The sequence below is a fragment of the Vicia villosa genome, linkage group LG4, assembly GCF_029867415.1.
Source record: "Vicia villosa cultivar HV-30 ecotype Madison, WI linkage group LG4, Vvil1.0, whole genome shotgun sequence".
Lineage (NCBI taxonomy): Eukaryota > Viridiplantae > Streptophyta > Magnoliopsida > Fabales > Fabaceae > Vicia > Vicia villosa.
In genome coordinates, this window is record NC_081183.1 from 18,934,988 (window position 1) to 18,958,605 (window position 23,618).

General features: G+C 36.2%; 1 protein-coding gene and 1 pseudogene across 1 annotated transcript in view; both read right to left on the reverse strand.

Annotated features, from left to right (window-relative positions):
* Positions 1–8,615, reverse strand: part of LOC131596848 (uncharacterized) — a gene marked incomplete at its 3' end in the record, with an annotated part of 43,552 nt that extends 34,937 nt beyond the window's left edge. Inside the window, exon 1 of the mRNA XM_058869585.1 lies at positions 8,514–8,615. Within this exon, the coding sequence (XP_058725568.1) occupies positions 8,514–8,615 (102 nt within the window). The remainder of the gene's footprint in view (positions 1–8,513) is intronic.
* Positions 8,616–8,873: 258 nt separating this feature from the next.
* Positions 8,874–10,084, reverse strand: LOC131598928 (scopoletin 8-hydroxylase-like; annotated as a pseudogene).
* Positions 10,085–23,618: the final 13,534 nt, after the last annotated feature.

Genomic DNA, 23,618 nt, shown 5'->3' on the forward strand with positions numbered 1-23,618 from the left:
CCACTATTAAAACTCGATATTAACGTGCAGTCCTTGAGATCGACATTCGGGGAATTTCCCTATTATTACTACAGAGGCAAAATAGTACACTTGCTATTTTACGGATCAACGATTAAAAGGGGGCAGGTGTCATACCCCAAATTTTTCCTACCCTATTCATCTGGCCCACAATCCATATACATACATCGTTTAGGTCATGGCCCAATTCATGCATTCATATCATGGTTATTGTTCCAAGAAGAGACAAGAAAAGAGCTCCTGGCGCAAAGAACTTCTGATCAAATATAAGGACCTGAAGTCTGGTCTTGTGGCATCATCCTTCTAAGAGAATTCTTGAATCAGGGTTTCCTCACCTTCAAGTCAGAGTATTGGTTGGAAAGTACCAGCTTGTGGTTCATTTGATTATCCTGAATTAGGGTTTCAGGACCAAAGTCAACGCAGTTGACTTTTTGGTCAATACATTGATCAAGAGTTGATTTTATGAGGAGTGATGGTATGATGACTGCATGGAAGTGTTTAGTTGATCGCCATTGGTCAGAAATTGATTAATCGGGAATTTCGTTGAGATCGGAGAAAAATCAAAACAGTTGACTTTTGGGTCAAAATCGGGTCAATCACTCAAATATTGACTTTTGGTGGAAAATCGGTCGAGAAAAGTCAAAGAATGAATAAAATCAAGAGATTGACAAAAGTTATCAAAAATAGAAAATAATCAAAAATGGAAGGTTTTCATACTTAGAAAAATTTTGGTTCTTAAAAAGTTTGATGATCAGTCCACTTCACCATCAATTTACACGTGGAAAATGACATTTTCTGGAGAAATTTCCAACATCAAAGTTGTTCTTCTCATGAAGGAGAACAACTTTGTAGTTTGACACTTTTCCATTTGAAGCTTGGATGAAGAGTTATTAAGGTTTGAAATTGATATTTTTCACTTGGATCAAGTCACAAGGCTGGGCATATTTTAGGCCATACGTGAAGCATTCCATCAAACATGTGATGTGCCATATTTGAAGCCAACTTCAGGGCAATTCAAGAAGCCTACCAATGAAAACTTGGTATGTATATTTTCTTGTCATGTACTCTGTACAATGAAACAAGAACCAAGTAAATTGAGTAGATATTGAATCAATTGTGAACGCCCAAAGTCTCACTCTGACCAAGCCATACATTGACAAGAATCTGGGCCAGAGATCAGGGCACGCGCAAGACATTTTCACAAGCATGTGGCATGCCATTTTTGAAGTTGATTTTAAGGACTCACTAGTATCTTCTAGAGCCAATTCCAGTGTTAAGATACTCCTTGCCATGCCCTCTTTCCAAAGAACTATAGATTGTGATAATTGATTGCACATGGACCGTGATAGAGGGTTCTAAAGCCATGCCCTGGGAAAGTTGTTTAAGGAAGCCCCAAGCCAGATACAAGCAACGCGCGCGCAGGCCCCATGCAGTCATATTTCACCATGTTTCAAGTCACTTTTCTCCCACTCCAAAGCATTGATTCAAGGATCTCCCAACACCAAAATTACTCTATGTTATGCACTCTTTAAATTGGCCCCAAGAGTGAATCATTTTAGGGTTATTAGTTAGAGTTATTGGTTCAAAAAGTTGGTGCCATGAATTTTTTTCCAATAAGCAACATGTAAAATTTTGCAACACATTCGTTTCTCCAAATAGCCATGCACAGAAAGTTACACGTGAAAGAGCAAGAAAAGCCATGCTACAAACGACCACCCTTGCTAATTAAGTCTTGAGGAAAAGATAGGCTACCATAATCCCTACCATAACTACCATGAACACGCACCCTGTATAAGTCATAAAGGCTTCGCAAATCACGGAGGCATTCATTTTTCACCACACACACTTCATTTCTCATTTCTCAGCTTCCACACTCTCTTAGCTCTCCCTCTACTCGCTTCTCTCTCACCTTCATATTGATCTAACCGTTTTGTAACTACCTTCAGCTCCACCATTGAACCTTCCTCATCTTCATCTTCATTATCTAACGTTCATCTTCAAACACCACAACAACAACCATGACAAAGGCTTCGAGTCTTCTCTTCCATTGATCTTCTTCACTCCATCAGTTCTTTTCCTCGCTCTTCTGTAAAAATCAACATCATCAATCGGTTTCACTTGTCATCTTTACCGTGCCATCACTTCTTTACATGTTGTCTCCAAGATTCGTTGTCATCAGGTTTATCCAAGACCTCGGAGTTTATTTCTCAGAGGATCGAACTTGTTGTGGAATTTGCGACAAGAATCAAGAAGCTTAAAGCCTCTAGAGTTTCCTCTTCCATTAACTCAAGAATCTATATCAAGTAAGTATTTCAGTCGCTCTCAGCATTCTAGATACCATGATAGGGCATACTGTGAGCTCTTACCATCAAGAGGCTAGGCATTGGCCGTTGTTTGAGATGGATGTGTGATGCATACGCATTCAATTTTGTGGATTTAATGTTAGCTTCGATCTGTTTATATAACTGTGTATGAACTGATTTTGAGGTTGTTGCATTTTTCTGTGCGTCATGAGGAGTAGAATAGGTAGATTCATATGTGTTTCGGTGATTTCAGTTAGTTAGAGTTTTGTTAATGGTTGTCAGTTATCATTTTAGAGGACTCAAATGAAGAAACTAATGGCAGAATCGGACTCGCCACGAGAAAACGAGTCGGGTAATGGTCTCGTTACATGTTTCTGGGCGTTCCGAGATCGTTCCGGTGGCGGCGGCAAGCCGGAGAAGACGACCGGCGTCTGTTTCCGGCGCCTGCGTGTGGTGTATGGTGTTGTTCCGTTATAGTGACGTGGCAGTGTCTTAGTGGCTTAGGCTTTCCATTTTGTTGCATTTTTGTTTTATTCTAATCATTGTGAGAGTTGTTGGTGGAACGTAATTGGCCCATAACTTTTTTGTCTTTATCCCACTTAAACTCAACATGCCCAATTGATACTATTGTTAACACTTGATGTCACGTTACATGTCAATAATCATATGCTAAAAGAATAAATACACATGCTAAGTCATAGTGAAATAAAATAAAATAAAATAAAATAACTGAAGAAGAGTGCGTATTGGGCCATGCGCTTGGGCTTTGCTCTGTCTGCTGGATTGCACCTCATAGTTTCTAACATACCACCAGCTAGTGGACAGGACTTTAGTGCCATTTGATGTTTCCACCCCCATTTCCCAGGCCCATGCGCCTATTAACTTGATTTCAGCTTATTATCTTTCTGCTGATACACCCCCCTGGCAGTTTAGATTTCCTTTTTCATTTTAATTTTGTTTTCCTCTAATTTTTGCTTCATAAATCTTTTCTCACCAAATAAAAAATGCATAAAAAAATTGTTTTAGATACTTTAGGGTGTGTAAATGATTGCCTTGATTTTTGTTAATTTTTTTTAATTGTTCTAATCCTTTTAATAAATCTCTTCCTTTGCAATTTACTTGAACTTTCTTTGTTTTTAACACTCCTTTGTAAATAATTCTTTAATAGTTTTAGGAATTAATTCCCTTAAAAAACACCAACCAAAAACACTTAAAACACTAATAGATGTTCAGATTTAAAACAAAGTAAGGAAGTGATGCGAAACCTTGTAGTGGGTTTTGTCATCATGGAATTACCCTAAAAGACACAAACCAAATTCTCTCTTTTCTTACCTAAGGGCACTGTTATTTCCGCTCGAACGCATTGTAGGCGATCCCTTATGCAAGAGCGCGAACGTTAACTCCGCCCAACTAAAAAACACAAAAACAAACAGAAAATCGTGAGCCGAGCTACGGTAACTCTGATTCCTAAAAAGGATACATAGGCAGCGGGGTAGGGCCCGTGCGAGTATATTTCTTTATTTTCCCTACATTTTGCATTCATTCGCATATAGACATAGACATAGTACACACCCTTTAGATAGAAACAAACATAGGTGGATACCATCGAATACGATGGGCGCGAGGGGTGCTTATACCTTCCCCTTGCGTAACCGACTCCCGTACCTAGATTCTCTGGTCGCAAGACCCTGTTCCTTCCTTTGTTAGGTTTTCTGATATTCCTTTCCCTTATGGGATAAATATATTGGTGGCGACTCTGTTCTTTTTTCGCGAGCGTGCGACAAACTGAAGTAAGGGAATTCAGTTATATAGGTAAAGGTAAACTTGGGACAACCACCCTAACACTTTAGAAACCAGAAGTTAAGACCAAGACATTTGGCTAACGCCTAACGTCATTGTATGGACTCGAGTGGAGAATAATTTGAATTGTTGTAGCAGAAGTGACGGTGTGGTAGTAATTCTCGAATGAGAAGTAATTCTAGGAGCTGTGTGAGTCAGTAATGTTTGTTGAACGAGGGTGAACACACCAGAGAATGAAACGAAGGATATCCGACATAAGTGGATTACTAAGATTTTTTTTGAAGTTATGAAATCTGATATGGAGCAGTGAAGGTCTAGGACATTGGAAGGATCTTTCCCCAGGTATGTCAAGACGAAGTACCTGAACAGACGTGTTGCTTGACAGTTAAGGTTCTGATCATGAATAGTGGGACATCAGTTTGGCAGATTATGTTTCTTCATTTGGGATGACACTCAGACAGAGTCGTAAGGTCTTCTAAAGGGAGAATGTAAGGAACATTCATCCCCTCGTTGGAGGAAATATGAAGAGTTTGTTTTCGTGGTGATCGGTAAGAATTCGAGGACGAATTCAAATTAGGGGGAGAATGTAATATCCCATATTATATTAAGCATGATTATACATATATAAATTGCTAAGAAGAAATTATGGTTTAATCTCTAATTGAGAAAAAGTTAGTTGGGATGGAAGAAGATTAGTTGGAAACAAACTAAATGGCAAAAGTGTAAATGTCACTTAGTTGAGGGACATTTTGGACATGTAATAAGAGTGCATGTGAATAAGGACATGTCTGGTGGAGTGTATTACAAATCACATTTTTATGAGTAGACTTGAGAGAAAGAAAGAAAGAGAAGCTTTTATTCATTATCATCTTCTCCATTTTCGTACACCATGGGCAGTACTCACTAAATCAGGTATATCTCTCTGCTCGTAACTCCGATCGTAACGATTTTGGTCTCGTTGGAAAGCTAACAAAATTCTCTTCGATTTGCATATATGGTTCGCGTTCATAGCTTCTGTTTTGAAGGAGAAAATCAAGATTGAAGTTGGGACATGCATGCTGAATGTGAAGAAGAATGGGTTACGGGTTTGGTGAGCTTGAAGGTGAAGTTTGTGTCAAGAAAGGAGTTCAATGGCAGCAAGAGCATCCTCATAACCTCCATTTGATCCATGGTGAGTCCTTAGTTAGAGACTTTGGGGGAATCATGGGAAATTGCATATTGGGGTTTGGGGTTTGAGTGAAAATTCATGATGATTAACATGCTTATATGATAAATTGTTAATTGATAATGTTATGGGATGTTGTATTGCTTTAATCCTTTGTATGTTGATGATTATGTATATATGCATGTTATAAATTCGTTTGGGATCAACTGTGATACTTGGAATTAATTAGATAGGTTTGGGACTGGTTTAGAACTCTTAAAATGCAGAATTGTTAGGACTGTCAGTCATGTAACGGGTATATGGTTGATGTAACCGGTTACATGTGTGAAAAAGGGTGAAAAATGCAATTTTTGGGTCATGTAATCCGTTACATGATTCATGTAACCGGTTACATCACTGTTGGGCAGATTTTTCACAACTTCGGAAAGTCATAACTTTTGCGTCGTAAGTCCGTTTCATGCAAACTTTATATCGTTGGAAAGCTAGTAATACGTACTATCTAATAAGATAGGTCCCCAAACCAGAATGTTAACTTATCACGAGAATTTATGTCTCTCCGATTGTTATTAATTATTATATCATGCATTAAGTAGAATGTTTATTTCTATTACGAATATTATATCCATGTTTGAGATGATATGCAACTATGTGATGTGCATGAAATCCTATTGACACCTTCGTTTTGGTTAAATGATCGGCATTGATTGTATCGTGTGATTGACGCTTGTTATGCGTGTGGTATGCTAGAATCGAAGTGGGCCAATACCAGGTGGTAAGGCACCATTGTGTATGAACTAGTTTCCGAAGATACCATTGCGATGTACCTGCGGGGTCTTTCAGGGCGTTTCCCAAAGGCGTGATACATTGGCGTTCTTGGTATGATTTACACACCTGAGCTATCATTGCGATGTACCTGCGGGGTCTTTCAGGGCGTTTCCCAAAGGCGTGATACATCGGCGTGCTTGGTATGGTGGAGTTGTGATGTCAATTAGGCGATATCACTTGGATAACTCACCTATAGTGGTGCCATGTAGGCTACACCACTAGGCTCCTAACCGGATGGGCTTGTACAGTCAATTAGGCGTATTCGCACTTGTGGATACCATATTGCGTATGGATGATGATGAGGCCGTGACGCCGTGTAGGCAACGTCACCGCTATAACTCGTCACAGATGGAATGCCACATAGGATCTATCTGTTTCATCTAGCGATGGGTCTTGTGCGAGTCTTCTTGACGACAGGTACTTGCTTACTCACCAAGGGTGTGTGTGCAGCCTTGGTAGTTGGTTGTTACCGCTTCTGGATTCCCGGTACATGGGTATGGGTCTACATACGTGTTTGTTGTACTGTCTGTGTACTTGTGATCCGATGACTATTATGGTGGACGATTCATGTGTTTGCTCCGTACTTGTACTGGATGTGAGGATAAACCCTGGATCAATGGTGGATTCGGTTTTGATGCATGTACCCTGTAGATTCGAGTGGACCCATAGGATAGGAGGACTCACTGAGATTTAGTAATCTCACCCCAATCAACTTATTTTTTTTAGGTGCAGTTTAGTAGCGTTTGGTCAGTAGCAGGTTTGGACTGAAGATTTGGAAGTGGTGATGGCTCGGAGGCCTCGTCAGATCTCATTTTTTTCCGCTGTGCAGATCCATTGAAGACACATATTTTGTAATTCTTATTAGAATTTCATGTTGTACTCAATATGGATCTGTCTATATCAATAGATTTTGTATGTACTCAATATTAATTTTTAATGTTTCATGCATAATATACTAGTCAGTTATGTATGGGGTGTTACAATATATATAAATGATAGTAAGTATTCCCTTCGTCCATTATTATGAGCAAAAATTCCCTTTTTAGGTTCATTGAGTAATAAATGTATCTGGTTTACATAAAAGACTAGATACATTTATTATTCAACATCGAATAATTTTAATAAACAAATAGTTATTAACTTCAATGAAAAAAATGACAAAAAGAGAAAAATAATTGTTAATTGTTGACTCCAGTCAATATTTTTTTAATAACATTTGTTAAATATTAATTTATTTGTTAAATATTAATTTATAATGGTTAGATTAATAATAATGATATTTAGCATAATAGTTAGATTTGGAAAATATTGCAACATGATAAGAACATAATTATTGATAATATTAGTAATAATAATAAGAAATGACTATTTGTTTAGGATTTATTAAACTTCAAAATAATATTTTAATTTAACTTAATATTGGGTCCTCTAAAATAATTTTGACAATCTTAGAATGTTAAGCCCACCGATAGATACACCCTCTTAGATTTCTTCCCAAACCCAAATAAATAAACTCACCCTCATTTTATATTACTAAGCCCAAATATATACATACTTGTTTTTAAATACACCTCTCTATTTAACAACTTAAATATGCATCTCATAAGCAACAATTATTTTGAATATTTAAAGCAAATCATAATTATTTTAAATATGCACCCTTCAAATTTAATTTAAATGCACAGAGGAAAGGAAATTAAATTGTTGATGCTCGAAGCGGTCAAGTTTGGGGTATGACATGTAGCATTGCATTCTTTGTGACATTGCATAAGGTTTGATTGCGTGATGTTTGAAAATCAGTGAATAAGTGAGATTTAGTTGAGGAATGTGACTGAATTATGTGATGATGCTGTGAGTAGATGATGATGTGTAGGTGTGAGTAAATATGTGAAGTATGAGGATACACATGCGTTAGTATATGTATAATTATTGATGCCTATTGTATAACTACTATATTTCTCCCTTATGTCTTCTATAATGACTATGAATTACTCACCCTTTCTGTTTGAATGTTACCTCCACGTGGGTAACGCGCAAGTAATCAAGAATAGTTCGTTGGTGTTTGGAGGATAGCTTCATGAAATCTTTTAGCGCTTTATTTGGAATAAAGATGGTCTTGCTCTCTTACTTAACATCGGGGTTGGGGTCATTTAATTGGAACAATGTCATTCTTTTAATTGTTTTAAGATGTTTTGAAATATGAATTCCGCTATGAGAATTTGAATTACAATTGTTGTCATTGAAGAAGTATTTTGTTTTGACAATTTGAAAACCCGTGTTACGGAGCAGGACATTTTATTATGAAGTTTTTATCAAGGTGACACTCTAGTTTGTGATTCGTGTTTATTTAATTATTAGAATATATGCAAATTATATATGTGGGTTTAGATGGGTGTTACAACCTCCCACTTATCTAAAAATCCAAGACGAGCGTTCATTTGAATACTCCAGTTTTCATAGTTAGACGTTGTTAGTCGTGGCATTTCACTCATCACGTTCGCCATTAGCTCTAATGCCAATTTGTTGATATAAATACTACTTTATATATTGCTCTCTTGCTTATTGAAATGAAAATACAACAATGTCTTTATATAGACCCAAGATACTACTATTCTAGGAATTAAAATGCAACTAAGTTCTATTAAAAGACCATTAACCTCTTGGCCTTTCCACTACAAGAACTTTTTATTTGTCCACTGACTTCTAAATTAAAACTCTTTTAAAAAATTAACACATACTTCATACTCTCTTTTATAGAATTATTAAGTAGAGTTGATTTTTGCAAAATCAAGAGTCTTTTATCCATCATGAGAACTCCTAAAGTAGTTGTCCATATAATCCTGCCACATGACATCTCTATAACCAGCGAATCCATATTTCTTCACCAATTCTGAAAATGGGCCAATCCTCTCAGTACGCATAGGAAGACTGAACATTGGAAGTTATACTCTTGATTGTGTGGAAGTTGTCAGTACTCTATGTTCAGCACTTTTATATTTTCCATTTCTAAGTACCTTCAAGTAAATTACAAAAGGATTATTAGTTATGATGCAAAGTACATTAGTACAATTTTAAGATTTTAACTATGTCGTATTCTTTTTCATCATTACTTTCATCTTCTGATTTAACATGCAATCCACCAATTCCATCTTGAAGAAGAAATGTGATAGTTCCTGAGTCTGAGTGACACACTGTACCGGCGGTGAGTTCTGGATTTGGACATGCTGGATAGTAGTTCATGTCAACCATCTTCATACCAATAAGACTCTCCATTTGTGACTCATCTAGTTTCACTCCAAGTTTATCAATTAATATTTTTAATATGTCTCTCACTATCTTGGATGATAACTTCAAGTATTCAAGTGCAACTTCCCTGCAAATTGAGAGAAATAAATAATTCAACAAAACATATAATTTCTAATATGTTTGCTATATTGGATTGGACCTACTTGCATATATATTAGGCCAATGTTGAATAGCATCTTCATCACAACTATAAACCATATTGATATAATCTTTCCATTCCAACACTTTTTCTACATCAGGTACAAAGCTAGTTTTATATCTCGTATTACTCACACTATTGCGGTAAATAACTTTCTCCTCTGGTGGCAAGTTGAAGAAAGAGTGAGCTGAATCTTTAAGTGATTCCAACAACTCTAGAGGAACACAATGGTTCACTACTTGAAAGAATCCAAGTGTCTCAACAGCTCTAACAATTTCATCCACCACTTTTTCATGTTCTGGCCCATTGAGTTTTGATAAATCAATAGGTTGAATTTCACATGGTTTTGAGTTTAGTTTGTTGATTCTTTTGTTTATGGGTTGTATGTATATTTTTGGAACCTCTGATAAACCTGAGTCAACTAAACCTTTGATCCCATTTCCATCATTTACAACAAAGTTGTACAATGAATTTGCGGAGTTGGAAATTTGTGCCATGAAAGTGTGCAATTTTTTATACTTGGATTAAGAGGAAATTGTTATGAAAGAAGGAAACTTATTAACGAATGTAACATGAGTGATATGCTTTTATAAGTCTTCGTAAGTTAAAAGTAATACACATAAGCAGTTCAGCCACCGTTAAAAAGTAAGAAAAAAAAACAGTTTAAAAATATATTGACATAAGGACTAATACGACTTGATTAAATTTAACAAAGAATTAAATAAATACTATTTCTTATTTATGAATTTATTTGACCTCTCCAATTTTTGTGAGGAACTAAAACACTAAAATAGTTTTTTACCTTAAATTAAAATAACAAAGCACAAAAAGTAAAAGAAAATTACACAAAATTCAAACACAAAAATTTGTAATGATAATATCAAAAAAAGATATATTTGTAAATACTAATCACATAATTAAACCTGTAGCGCTTAAAAATACCCGAGGTGTCTACACACTCGAAAAAGAACAGAGTCGCCACCAATCTTTATTTATTCCAAAATGGAAAGGGAAATGTCGAATAAAACCCACGAATAAAAAGAAACGGATAAAATGGTCATCGCAACCAAATTCGGGTTCGGGAGTCGGTTATGTGAGGGGAAGGTATTAGCACCCCTCACATCCATCGTACTCGATGGTACCCATTTAGTTAGTTTATGAATGAGTGTTTGCGTAATGTTTGCGTTCTTTAGTTTATTAATCGAAAGAAAAGAAAGGGATTTTTATTTTTTATTATTGTGAAGAAAATGAAATGATTTTATTATTGTGCTCGCCAAAACGTTTGAGTCTTGTGCTTGTGCCTACATATCTTCGATGGAAGAATCAGAGCGATTGTAGTTCGAATGAACTACTGAATTATATTTTTTATTAATGTGATTCAAAGGATCCAAGGTATTCAAGAGGTGTTCACCCCTTGTCACTTAATCACTTTGATTTAATTAAGGAAGAACTTTTAAAGTTTGATTCAAAGGATCAAAGGTATTCAAGAGGTGTGCACTTCTTGTCACTTGATCACTTTGATTTAATTTAGAAAGATTTTAAAGTTTGATTCAAAGGATCAAAGGTATTCAAGAGGTGTGCATTTCTTGTCACTTAATCACTTTGATTTAATTAAGAAAGATTTTTTAAGGTTTGATTCAAAAGATCAAAGGTATTCAAGAGGTGTGCACTTCTTGTCACTTAATCACTTTGATTTAATTATGAAAGAATTTTTAATTGTTTGATTCAAAGGATCAAAGGTATTCAAGAGGTGTGCAACCCTTGTCACTTAAGCACTTTGATTTAATTAAGAAAGATTTTAATTGTTTGATTCAAAGGATCAAAGGTATTCAAGAGGTGTGCACCCCTTGTTACTTAATCACTTTGATTTAATTAAGAAAGATTTTAATTGTTTGATTCAAAGGATCAAAGGTATTCAAGAGGTGTGCACCCCTTGTCACTTAATCACTTTGATTTGATTAATGTTTTGATTCAAAAGATCAAGGTATTCAAGAGGTGTTCACCCCTTGTCACTTAATCTCTTGGTTTGATTAAAGTGTTTTAGTTCAAAAGATCAAGGTATTCAAGAGGTGTGCACCCCTTGTCACTTAATCTCTTGTTTTGATTAATGAAGGTTTTGATTCAAAGGATCAAGGTATTCAAGAGGTGTTCACTTCTTGTCACTTGATCACTTTGATTTGATTAAGAAAGCTTTTTATTTAATGTTTTAATCCAAAAGAATCGAGGTATTCAAGAGGTGTACACTTCTTGTCACTCGATCTTTTGGTATGGTTTAAAGGATTTTAAAAGAAGAAACTCGACGTTGGATCGAGAAATTTATTATGACGACTTGGCGTTGGACCAAGATTTATTGATTTTTGGATCGAGATTAATCTAATATTTTTGTTGGTATTTTTAATATGAGAATTAAAAATCTAACAAAGCTACATAATAAAATACCTTTTGTTTTTTATATATAGTAAAAATAAAATTAAACTACACAATATTAATACATACTTTTTGTATTTTCAATTAAACAAAAAAAATCATAGTTATAATAATAATAACAAAATAATTAAAACAAATAACAATTAAATGGACTTAAAAAACTAAGCAAAAATGGAAGGTGTATTAAAGAAAACCCGCTGGGCCAATAAGGCTGAGCCCAAAGAAAAATTGAATCTGCCAGGGGAGGTGCCGGATTCGTATTGTAGGGTGTAAGGCCCAAGAAATTGAATAATAAAAAAAACTATCAGTAAGAAGAAAAAAAAACTAGTTGGGCCGGACCGGGCCGGATCAGATGGAACCCGGATCCGACCATTAAACACCCAAATGAATTTGTTTGAAGAAACCTAAACAAGAAAAGAAGAAGCCAACGGCTCCCTCTCCCTCACTCACTTGTTTCTCTCTGCATTCTCTCTTGCTCTCATCTCTGTTTTTTCATAAAAACAACAAAGCTTATCCTCTCTATCACAGAACTCGATCTCGCACTCTCTTGCTCTCACGATTTCTCGCGTTCTCATTAAGCTTACACCAAACATCAAGAACCAAATTCAAATCAAGCAAGAACCATAATCTTTCAAATGACAATTAAGTGGTACTCAAGTACAATTTCAAGTAATCATCATGGGGGTTATACTCAGTGCAACATGAGGTACATAATGGTATCAAAGAATTGAGAAAAAAACAAGAAAACTCACGTGACCGGAGCAAGTCCGGTGAAACTCTGACGCCGGCAATGCTTGGGAGCTACTCAGGTATGAAGCTGAGTTTATGGATATATTAAGGTGTTTCGGTTTTGATGATGTAGAGTTTCTGAAGATGATTTGGTGTGGGTTACATGGAGGTTTTGTGAGGACTAATTTTGAAAGGTGAGTCTGAGTTTTGAATGGGATTTGAGGGAGTATCGAATGAAAGGCAGTGAGGTTTGTGTGTATCGGTCTAAGTGTATTGGAGATGATGTTGTACGAAGATTTAGCAGAGGTTTTGTATAGGTTTTTTCGTGTGCCCGCCTCCCCCTTTTTTTCATGAATGAAGTTGTCTTTATATAGGAAGAGCATTAGGGTTTGAATGAGAGTTTGAGATCAAAATTGGGGGGAAATTTGGAGAGGTTTTGAACAATTGTGATGCTCTGTTTTTATGATTTCTTGATGCAGGTTTGTGTGGTCCATTTTGGTGTATGATTTGGACTATCTTGGACAGAATTTGACTGTTTTTTTGGACTGTTTTGGCAGAGTTTTATAGGAGCAGCAACAAGGTTTTGAACTGGTGCAGAGTAGTGGAGAGGTGGAGCATAGTTTTACAGAGCAAGAGCAGCAGCAAGGCTGGTGGGGGAGCAGAGGCTTGTACCACCTTTTGTTTTATTGTGGACTTTTGAACTGATAATGGTGATGCGTGGAGATGAAATCAGGCCTCATGAAGAAACACTTTCTCCTTTTTTTCTTTTTTTTCTGTTGTCATTTTGTACATGCTGGATGCAATTGTAAATCACATGGCTTGAGCCTCATTGTTTCTATTCAAAATTAAAGTTTGTAACAAAGACAAAAAAGACTTGGGCCTTAATCCTTGCCATAGCCCAACCATTTATTTATGCATGAATTGGAATGGATTTGTAACAAAAATCTCATTGTTTTTATTATTTTTTTTAGATTTATTATTTAGTTTAATATTCATTTATTTAATAATCAAAATATGACATTTCAATTAGTAAATAAATCGATTATTTAAAATAAATAATAAAAGGATAATGGATGCAAATGAATGATCAGGTAAAGATGGTGCAAATGAATCTATTATGACTTGCTGCTATGTTGATGGATTGATTAATTAACAAATAAAAAACTTAGGTCAAAATTTAGGGTATGACAGATGCCCCTATTTAATTTTCTTTTGCCAGATAGCTTGAATGACTTTAGTCTTCGTGATATCAATGGCGGAAGAGAATTAAATACCGAAAGACCTAAATTTTGCCCTTTGACGCAATGAGATGTTATGAATGCATGGATGTATGGATTCTTGACGGGGATATGAAAACGGAAAGTAAATCCCTGTGGGGATTGATAAAATAATTGTGTGAAGGATTTCTAGTGGGAAAATTTGCTGGGGGAAAGTAGTGGTGCCAAGAAGTCGTTTTCAACCAGAGGATTGAGTTTGGTTAACAAAGGGTTGATTCTCAACCAGTGGATTGAGCCTAAACAAAAGAGAAAGCTGACACCAACTGGTGAATCGATAAAATATCAACTAGTGAGTTGATTCCAAAAAAAGAAATTATCATCAATCAGTGGACGGGTGAAAAGTAGACATGTCGTCCTCAAACACTGGATTGAGTTCGAACAAAAAGAAAGAAGAAATGCATCAACCAGTGGATTGATGGGAGTAAACAAAATGTCATCAACTATTGAGTTGACTTTAAAACAAAACATGACTAATATTAACCAGTGGATTAATGAAGGTGAAACAAATTTGTTGTCAACTGGTGAGTTGACTCTATCAACCAGCGGATTGACAAAGAAAAACTGCTTTCAGCCAGTGGGTTGCTTTGATCTAAGCGGAAAGTATGATTGACTGTAACCAGCGGGTTAACAAGATGAACGATAAATTTCGACCAGTGGGTTGGCAAAACAAGTGAGGTTCATTCAGTGGATTGACACGAAAAATGATTAATTTCAACCAGTGGGTTGACAAAACAAGATGATCTTCAATCAGTGGATTAACAAGGAAAAAGATAAACTTCAACCAGTGGGTTGACAAAGCAAGTGATATTCAATCAGTGGATTGACACGAAAAATGATTGATTTCAACCTGTGGGTCGACAAAACAAGTGATATTCAATCAGTGGATTGACACGGAAAAAGATAAACTTCAACTAGTGGGTTGACAAAGCAAGTTATATTCAATCAGTGGATTGACACGAAAAATGATTAATTTCAACCTGTGGGTCGACAAAACAAGTGATATTCAATCAGTGGATTGACACGGAAAAAGATAAACTTCAACTAGTGGGTTGACAAAGCAAGTGATATTCAATCAGTGGATTGACACGAAAAATGATTAATTTCAACCAGTGGGTCGACAAAACAAGTGATATTCAATCATTGGATTGACACGGAAAAAGATAAACTTCAACCAGTGGGTTGACAAAGCAAGTGATATTCAATCAGTGGATTGACACAAAAAATGATTAATTTCAACCTGTGGGTCGACAAAACAAGATAATAACTTTCAACCGGTGGGCTGACAAGAAGTGGGAAAACTTTCCTCAACTAGTGGGTCGATAGGAAGTGAAAGATTAATCTTCTACCAATGAGTTGATTCAAATGATGAGAAAATGTTTGGTCCCAACCAGAGGGTTGAAAAAACAAATGACTTTCAATCAGCGGACTGACAACAGTTTAAAAATACAAAAATGAACATAATGGTTCTCGACCAGTAGGCTGATTCAAAAGACCAGAAGGTAAATGATCAATTTCAACCAGTGGGTTGGAAAAGGTTAACAAGCATGTTCTCAACCAGTGGATTGACAAGAAAATAATGACATTGTTGGGGATTAAGAATCCATGTATGCTTTGTGTAGATGGATGATATCTTTTTTTTTGCGCATACTGGTGCATATGAAATGATGCATGTGACGATTGATCAATGTAAGCAATGAGTTTACTAGATGTGTGTCAATGGGCTATGAACTTTTGAGTATCCATGGTGGACCAAGCTTGGATTTCAATGGAAATGACCGAGCAAGATTGAAATTTTGATTTGATGTTGTGGGAAATTGCCCCATGAATGATATGCATGATTGATGAATGCATGCTATGAATGAATTTTGTGGTTTGGAATATTTGAAGGGATGCCCCAGTGGAGGGAACTGATTTTTTTTTGAGGTGGAAAGAGTCCCTTGGTAGGAGTTTTGTGCAAGCATAGTTCCCGACACCGATTCTGAATTTGAGGAGCGCTTGATATGGCATAGTCACCTTGGACTACTTGAAGGAAAGATCTTGGCCTTGATTTGCCCCAGATTGCTGAGTCTATGGGGAATATTGCTTCAACAAAATTTGGATTCAAACTGATGATCCTGAGATGACATGCCCCAGTCCTTGGGAACTTGGAGATGAATTTCCTAGTGAAGGACTTCTGAAGTGACGTGACCTTGATGGTGCCATTTTTGGCTTTTCAAATAAATTCCATTGTTGGAACTTCCTTGATGGAAAGTGTTTACTTACAAATGAAAATATTCAATTCAAAATGGTAATTTTAATGCGACGTGCATGCATGTTTTGAAAACAAACCATTTATTGAAATGAAACTGTGGTATACGATGAATAGATCCCGATGAGGATGAAAGTTTGAAATTCAAGATATGAAGGATGATGTGATAGCGTGGTATCAAAACAAATGATTAGCAGATATTCAGGAGTCCGGTTAACGCAACCTTGCTTTAGTATGCTTTCAAAAGAAACCTTGCTTCAATTAGGACTTTTGAAGGTTGTAACGTGGCCAGGTTCATAGTTTAGGAAACAAAGGATATAGGCTAAAATTTTGATTTTTAACCCACCCATTCTTCGTGATGTACTCCAGTCCTAAGTTCAATTAACTGCTTCAAGTGTTTGACTTCCAAGAAAATTTGCAGATGATATGAGAACCAATGGATTCTAAGGTGGCAGTCACCTATTCTTCTTTAGATTTCACACAAGTTTGTTCTTGTTTTTCTTTTGACAATGATCTTTTGATCTCTTTTTATTTTGACTTTTATATCCCTAACTTTTGCCTAAGTCCCCTTTTTAGGTTTTGACTTAGCGGGCTTTTCTTTGATAGTTTTTTTTTGTTTGAACAACTCGTGTGACATTTGTTCAATGATTAGAGAATTTGAGATTTGTGATTGCCTTATTGATGTTCCAAGGGAAACAACTGTTGTAAGCTTTGGATGTTCACTACTACTTCGACATTGTGTACGAAGAGAGGATACAATTGACTCTTTAGTCGGGAATGGTTCCCATGAAATGATTCTCTTGGAAATCAGATGCATTAGTCATTGTAACTGAACAACTACCCTGCCCTAGGTTTTGATTAAGGGTTTCGATTTCGTGCAGAAAGAAAACACCTACTTCTAAGGCTCAAAGGGGTTAACGAAAGATTATCTTCCTTATATCTCCAGTGTTTGGGGATTTGAAGCAATGCCTGTACATCATCAACAAAGTTTTATTTGAAAGCATACTGATGCAAATTGGGTATTCGTTTTTCGTCATCCTCCCGCCAATACTTGCTTAAACAAAAGTATGATAAAGAAAAGGAAATGGGAGAAACATAAACATATTTTTTTCATTTTTTTTAGGAAACAAAATAAAATAAAAGAAAGAAAGAGTGAATACGAATGGACCGATTCAAAACTTGCATGCTCATTTCATTAATATTACCATCAACATTAACAATGTTCAAAAGCAAATAAACACTTAGCAAACAAGCAAAAAAACATAAATGCAAATGATAAAAAGTGGCTCAATGATCCGCTTTGATCCATTGGCTTTAGGAATGTTCTTGGTGTCTCAACATTAATTATGGCATGGGACCAATATCCTTGAAAGAGAGTATCTTTTTGTCAACCAGATCTTGAACTTTTTCCTTCAAGACATTGCAATCTTCAATGGAGTGACCTGATATCCCATCGTGAAAATCACACTTGACGTTTGGATTGTATTCCTTGGGAAATGGAAACTTTGCAGGTCGGGTTGGTCTGGGAGCTATTGCTTTCTTCTCAATTAGATATGGCCATAACTGAGCGTAGGTCATTGGAATTGGGTCAATGCGGCGATCCTCCTTCTACTGGTTCCTTTGAGGTTTATTCTGATTCCGTTGACGATTCTGATTCTGAGTTGCATTTTGAGGAGCATTTTGTGAAGAATTATGAGGAGGATCTGCCCACGACTGTTGGTATGGTTGCTTGAATTGTGCGGCCGTAACATATGGATATTGATCGTATGACATGAATGGTGCTTGCTGATAAGCTAAGGGTCGTGAGTTCTGAGAATCTCCACCATCAATTGCAAAAGCAATAGTTTCATCTTCCCACTTCTTCTGAAAGTTGTTTCCATATTTCTTGGTTTCAGTCGACGATCCAGATTCCATAGTCAATCGTCCTTCTCGTACACCTTCTTCTAGTCGCATTCCCATATTCACCATTTCAGTGAAGTCGGTCGGAGCGCTTGCAACCATTCTCTCATAGTAAAATGAGCTTAAAGTCTTTAAAAACATTTTGGTCATCTCTTTTTCCTCCATAGGAGGAGAGATTTGGGCGGCAACCTCACGCCATCTTTGTGCATACTCTTTGAAAGACTCTTTCTCCTTTTGTGCCATGGCTCGGAGTTAGTCTCTATCAGGAGCCATGTCAACATTATACTTGTATTGTCGAATTAATGCTTCCATAAGGTCATCAAAAGATTTGATATGAGTACTATCCAATCCGATGTACCATTTCAAAGCAGCACCAGTTAGACTATCTTGAAAATAGTGGATCAATAACTTATCATCATCAGTATGAGTGGCCATCTTTCTGCAGTACATGGTCAAATGGCTCTGAGGACACGAACTCCCTTTATACTTTTCAAAATCAGGCACCTTAAACTTGGCAGGTATTTTCACATTTGGCACAAGACACATATCATAAGCATTCTTTCCAAATGAGTTCTTCCCCTTGAGGGCCTTAATCACCTTTCGCATCTCTTGGAATTGGTCTTGGAAATCTTCATAAGCTTCATTTCTTTCATTTGGCTCAACATGGTAAATGGCTTCCTCAGCTTGTGGCACGGTGTGTACCAGAGGAGGAGTCATAGTCATTATAGGAGTAACTTGGGCATCTCCAGTAACAGGATGGTATCCCTCTGGCACAAAGTTGTAAGACATGCCCCCAGGGTAGCCATTAGGCATCTGATAAGAGAGACCAGTGGTAGGAGCCATAGAAACAGTAGCAGTAGAAACTTCGCACATCGTAGTATTCTGGACTTCAGTTTGTGTTTGAGTGGCACAAGGAGATGAAGGAGTGATGGTTGATTCCGAGCAGCCACTAAGCTTTCCACCAAAGCAGTCAATCTTTCCACCCCAACACGAAGAGTAGTTACTTCATCACGGAATTCATGATTCTCTTGTTCAAGGTCTTCCATCTTTATGTAGAGTAAGACTTCGCGTCTGATAAAGATGCCTGGGAATCAGCTTGACGATTGATGGTGACTGGATGAAAGTGACAGTTGGAATGAGGTACAAGGACAACATGGATGTATGCATGATGCAAATGATATGTCATGCAACGTTGGATGCAAAGCAAGGTAACAAAACAACCTATCGGAAGGCTCCTTAAGTTAGGATAGTTCTAAGTTCTTTACCCAAAAATCCCCTCACAAGGTTAGCTCTAGAGTTTTTGGATATAACGGTTCCTAGAGGCATCCGAGCATGATCAGAATTTCATCATGCGACCGATGAACCATCTTATAACGAATTTCATGAGTATGCAACCTCTAGGCGAAGTTATTGTACCCATCATACAAGGAGTGCACCTTGGGGATCGATACATAACTTCTTCAGATGGAACGGGTTCTAAAGGTCCTTGGAGTTAGCGACGAAATCAGATTTCGGTCATGCGATGGGCGAACCATCTTATGACAAATCTCATGACTAAGTCTCCTCCAAGTGGGGTTTTCGTATTAGCCATTCAAGGTGTTCACCTTGGGGACTAGCACTACACAACCACCTCATAACTTATGTTTTTCTCTTTTTTTTCAAAGCTCGGGTTGAGAGCTTCACTCAAGTATCATTCCCATACCCACAATTGAGTATATACAGAAATAAAATAAAAAGCGGTAAAACAAGAGTAAAGAAACATAAATAATACAAGAAAAGAACATAAGCATAAAAAACATAAGAATAAACAAACAAAAGCAAACAGTCAAACATAAAACAAACTAAACTAGGGTTGACCCTCTTAGGATTATATTTCCCCAGCAGAGTCGCCAATTCTGTAGCGCTTAAAAATACTCGAGGTGTCTACACACTCGAAAAAGAACAGAGTCGCCACCGATCTTTATTTATTCCAAAATGGAAAGGGAAAATGTCGAATAAAACACACAAATAAAAAGAAACGGATAAAATGGTCATCGCAAGCAAATTCGGGTTCGGGAGTCGGTTATGTGAGGGGAAGGTATTAGCACCCCTCACATTCATCGTACTCGATGGTACCCATTTAGTTAGTTTATGAATGAGTGTTTGCGTAATGTTTGCGTTCTTTATTTTATTAATCAAAAGAAAAGAAAGGGATTTTTATTTTTTATTATTGTGAAGAAAATGAAACGATTTTATTATTGTGCTCGCCAAAACGTTTGAGTCTTGTGCCTACATATCTTCAATGGAAGAATCAGAGCGATTGTAGTTCGAACGAACTACTGAATTATATTTTTTATTAATGTGATTCAAAGGATCCAAGGTATTCAAGAGGTGTTCACCCCTTGTCACTTAATCACTTTGATTTAATTAAGGAAGAACTTTTAAAGTTTGATTCAAAGGATCAAAGGTATTCAAGAGGTGTGCACTTCTTGTCACTTGATCACTTTGATTTAATTAAGAAAGATTTTAAAGTTTGATTCAAAGGATCAAAGGTATTCAAGAGGTGTGCACTTCTTGTCACTTAATCACTTTGATTTAATTAAGAAAGATCTTTTAAGGTTTGATTCAAAAGATCAAAGGTATTCAAGAGGTGTGCACTTCTTGTCACTTAATCACTTTGATTTAATTATGAAAGAATTTTTAATTGTTTGATTCAAAGGATCAAAGGTATTCAAGAGGTGTGCACCCCTTGTCACTTAATCACTTTGATTTAATTAAGAAAGATTTTAATTGTTTGATTCAAAGGATCAAAGGTATTCAAGAGGTGTGCACCCCTTATCACTTAATCACTTTGATTTAATTAAGAAAGATTTTAATTGTTTGATTTAAAGGATCAAAGGTATTCAAGAGGTGTGCACCCCTTGTCACTTAATCACTTTGATTTGCTTAATGTTTTGATTCAAAAGATCAAGGTATTCAAGAGGTGTTCACCCCTTGTCACTTAATCTCTTGGTTTAATTAAAGTGTTTTAGTTCAAAAGATCAAGGTATTCAAGAGGTGTGCACCCCTTGTCACTTAATCTCTTGTTTTGGTTAATGTGTTTGAATTCAAAAGATCAAGGTATTCAAGAGGTGTGCACCCCTTGTCACTTAATCTCTTGGTTTGATTAATGAAGGTTTTGATTCAAAGGATCAAGGTATTCAAGAGGTGTTCACTTCTTGTCACTTGATCACTTTGATTTGATTAAGAAAGCTTTTTATTTAATGTTTTAATCCAAAAGAATCGAGGTATTCAAGAGGTGTACACTTCTTGTCACTCGATCTTTTGGTATGGTTTAAAGGATTTTAAAAGAAGAAACTCGACGTTGGATCGAGAAATTTATTATGACGACTTGGCGTTGGACCAAGATTTATTGATTTTTGGATCGAGATTAATCTAATATTTTTGTTGGTATTTTTAATATGAGAATTAAAAATCTAACAAAGCTACATATTAAAATACCTTTTGTTTTTTATATATAGTAAAAATAAAATTAAACTACACAATATTAATACATACTTTTTGTATTTTCAATTAAACAAAAAAAATCATAGTTATAATAATAATAACAAAATAATTAAAACAAATAACAATTAAATGGACTTAAAAAACTAAGCAAAAATGGAAGGTGTATTAAAGAAAACCCGCTGGGCCAATAAGGCTGAGCCCAAAGAAAAATTGAATCTGCCAGGGGAGGTGCCGGATTCGTATTGTAGGGTGTAAGGCCCAAGAAATTGAATAATAAAAAAAACTATCAGTAAGAAGAAAAAAAAACTAGTTGGGCCGGACCGGGCCGGATCAGATGGAACCCGGATCCGGCCATTAAACACCCAAATGAATTTGATTGAAGAAACCTAAAAAGGAAAAGAAGAAGCCAACGGCTCCCTCTCCCTCACTCACTCGTTTCTCTCTGCATTCTCTCTTGCTCTCATCTCTGTTTTTTCATAAAAACAACAAAGCTTATCCTCTCTATCACAGAACTCGATCTCACACTTTCTTGCTCTCACGATTTCTCGCGTTCTCATTAAGCTTACACCAAACATCAAGAACCAAATTCAAATCAAGCAAGAACCATAATCTTTCAAATGACAATTAAGTGGTACTCAAGTACAATTTCAAGTAATCATCATGGGGGTTATACTCAGTGCAACATGAGGTACATAATGGTATCAAAGAATTGAGAAAAAAACAAGAAAACTCACGTGACTGGAGCAAGTCCGGTGAAACTCTGACGCCGGCAATGCTTGTGTGTATCGGTCTAAGTGTATTGGAGATGATGTTGTACGAAGATTTAGCAGAGGTTTTGTATAGGTTTTTTCGTGTGCCCGCCTCCCCCTTTTTCATGAATGAAGTTGTCTTTATATAGGAAGAGCATTAGGGTTTGAATGAGAGTTTGAGATCAAAATTGGGGGGAAATTTGGAGAGGTTTTGAACAATTGTGATGCTCTGTTTTTATGATTTCTTGATGCAGGTTTGTGTGGTCCAATTTGGTGTATGATTTGGACTATCTTGGACAGAATTTGACTGTTTTTTTGGACTGTTTTGGCAGAGTTTTATAGGAGCAGCAGCAAGGTTTTGAACTGGTGCAGAGTAGTGGAGAGGTGGAGCATAGTTTTACAGAGCAAGAGCAACAGCAAGGCTGGTGGGGGAGCAGAGGCTTGTACCACCTTTTGTTTTATTGTGGACTTTTGAACTGATGATGGTGATGCGTGGAGATGAAATCAGGCCTCGTGAAGAAACACTTTCTCCTTTTTTTTCTTTTTTTTCTGTTGTCATTTTGTACATGCTGGATGCAATTGTAAATCACATGGCTTGAGCCTCATTGTTTCTATTCAAAATTAAAGTTTGTAACAAAGACAAAAAAGACTTGGGCCTTAATCCTTGCCATAGCCCAACCATTTATTTATGCATGAATTGGAATGGATTTGTAACAAAAATCTCATTGTTTTTATTATTTTTTTTAGATTTATTATTTAGTTTAATATTCATTTATTTAATAATCAAAATATGACATTTAAATTAGTAAAAAAATCGATCATTTAAAATAAATAATAAAAGGATAATGGATGCAAATGAATGATCAGGTAAAGATGGTGCAAATGAATCTATTATGACTTGCTGCTATGTTGATGGATTGATTTATTAACAAATAAAAAACTTAGGTCAAAAATTTAGGGTATGACAAAACCTTAATTAATTAATCTTTCAAAATAAAAAATATTCATTTGAATTATTTCAAGTAGCTATCATTCTTCGTACATTTCTATGTCTCGATACTATCTCATCTTCTCTTCATCAATAAAAGAAATAGATTTTCTTTCTCCCCAAATTACTATGGCCAAACATACGACATCCTCATCCACTCTCATTTTCCAATATTATTTTTTTGTTTTTGTTTGTTGCACCATTCTCATTCCCCAATATTGTTTTTTGTTTTTGTTTGTTGCACCATTCTTATTTCCCA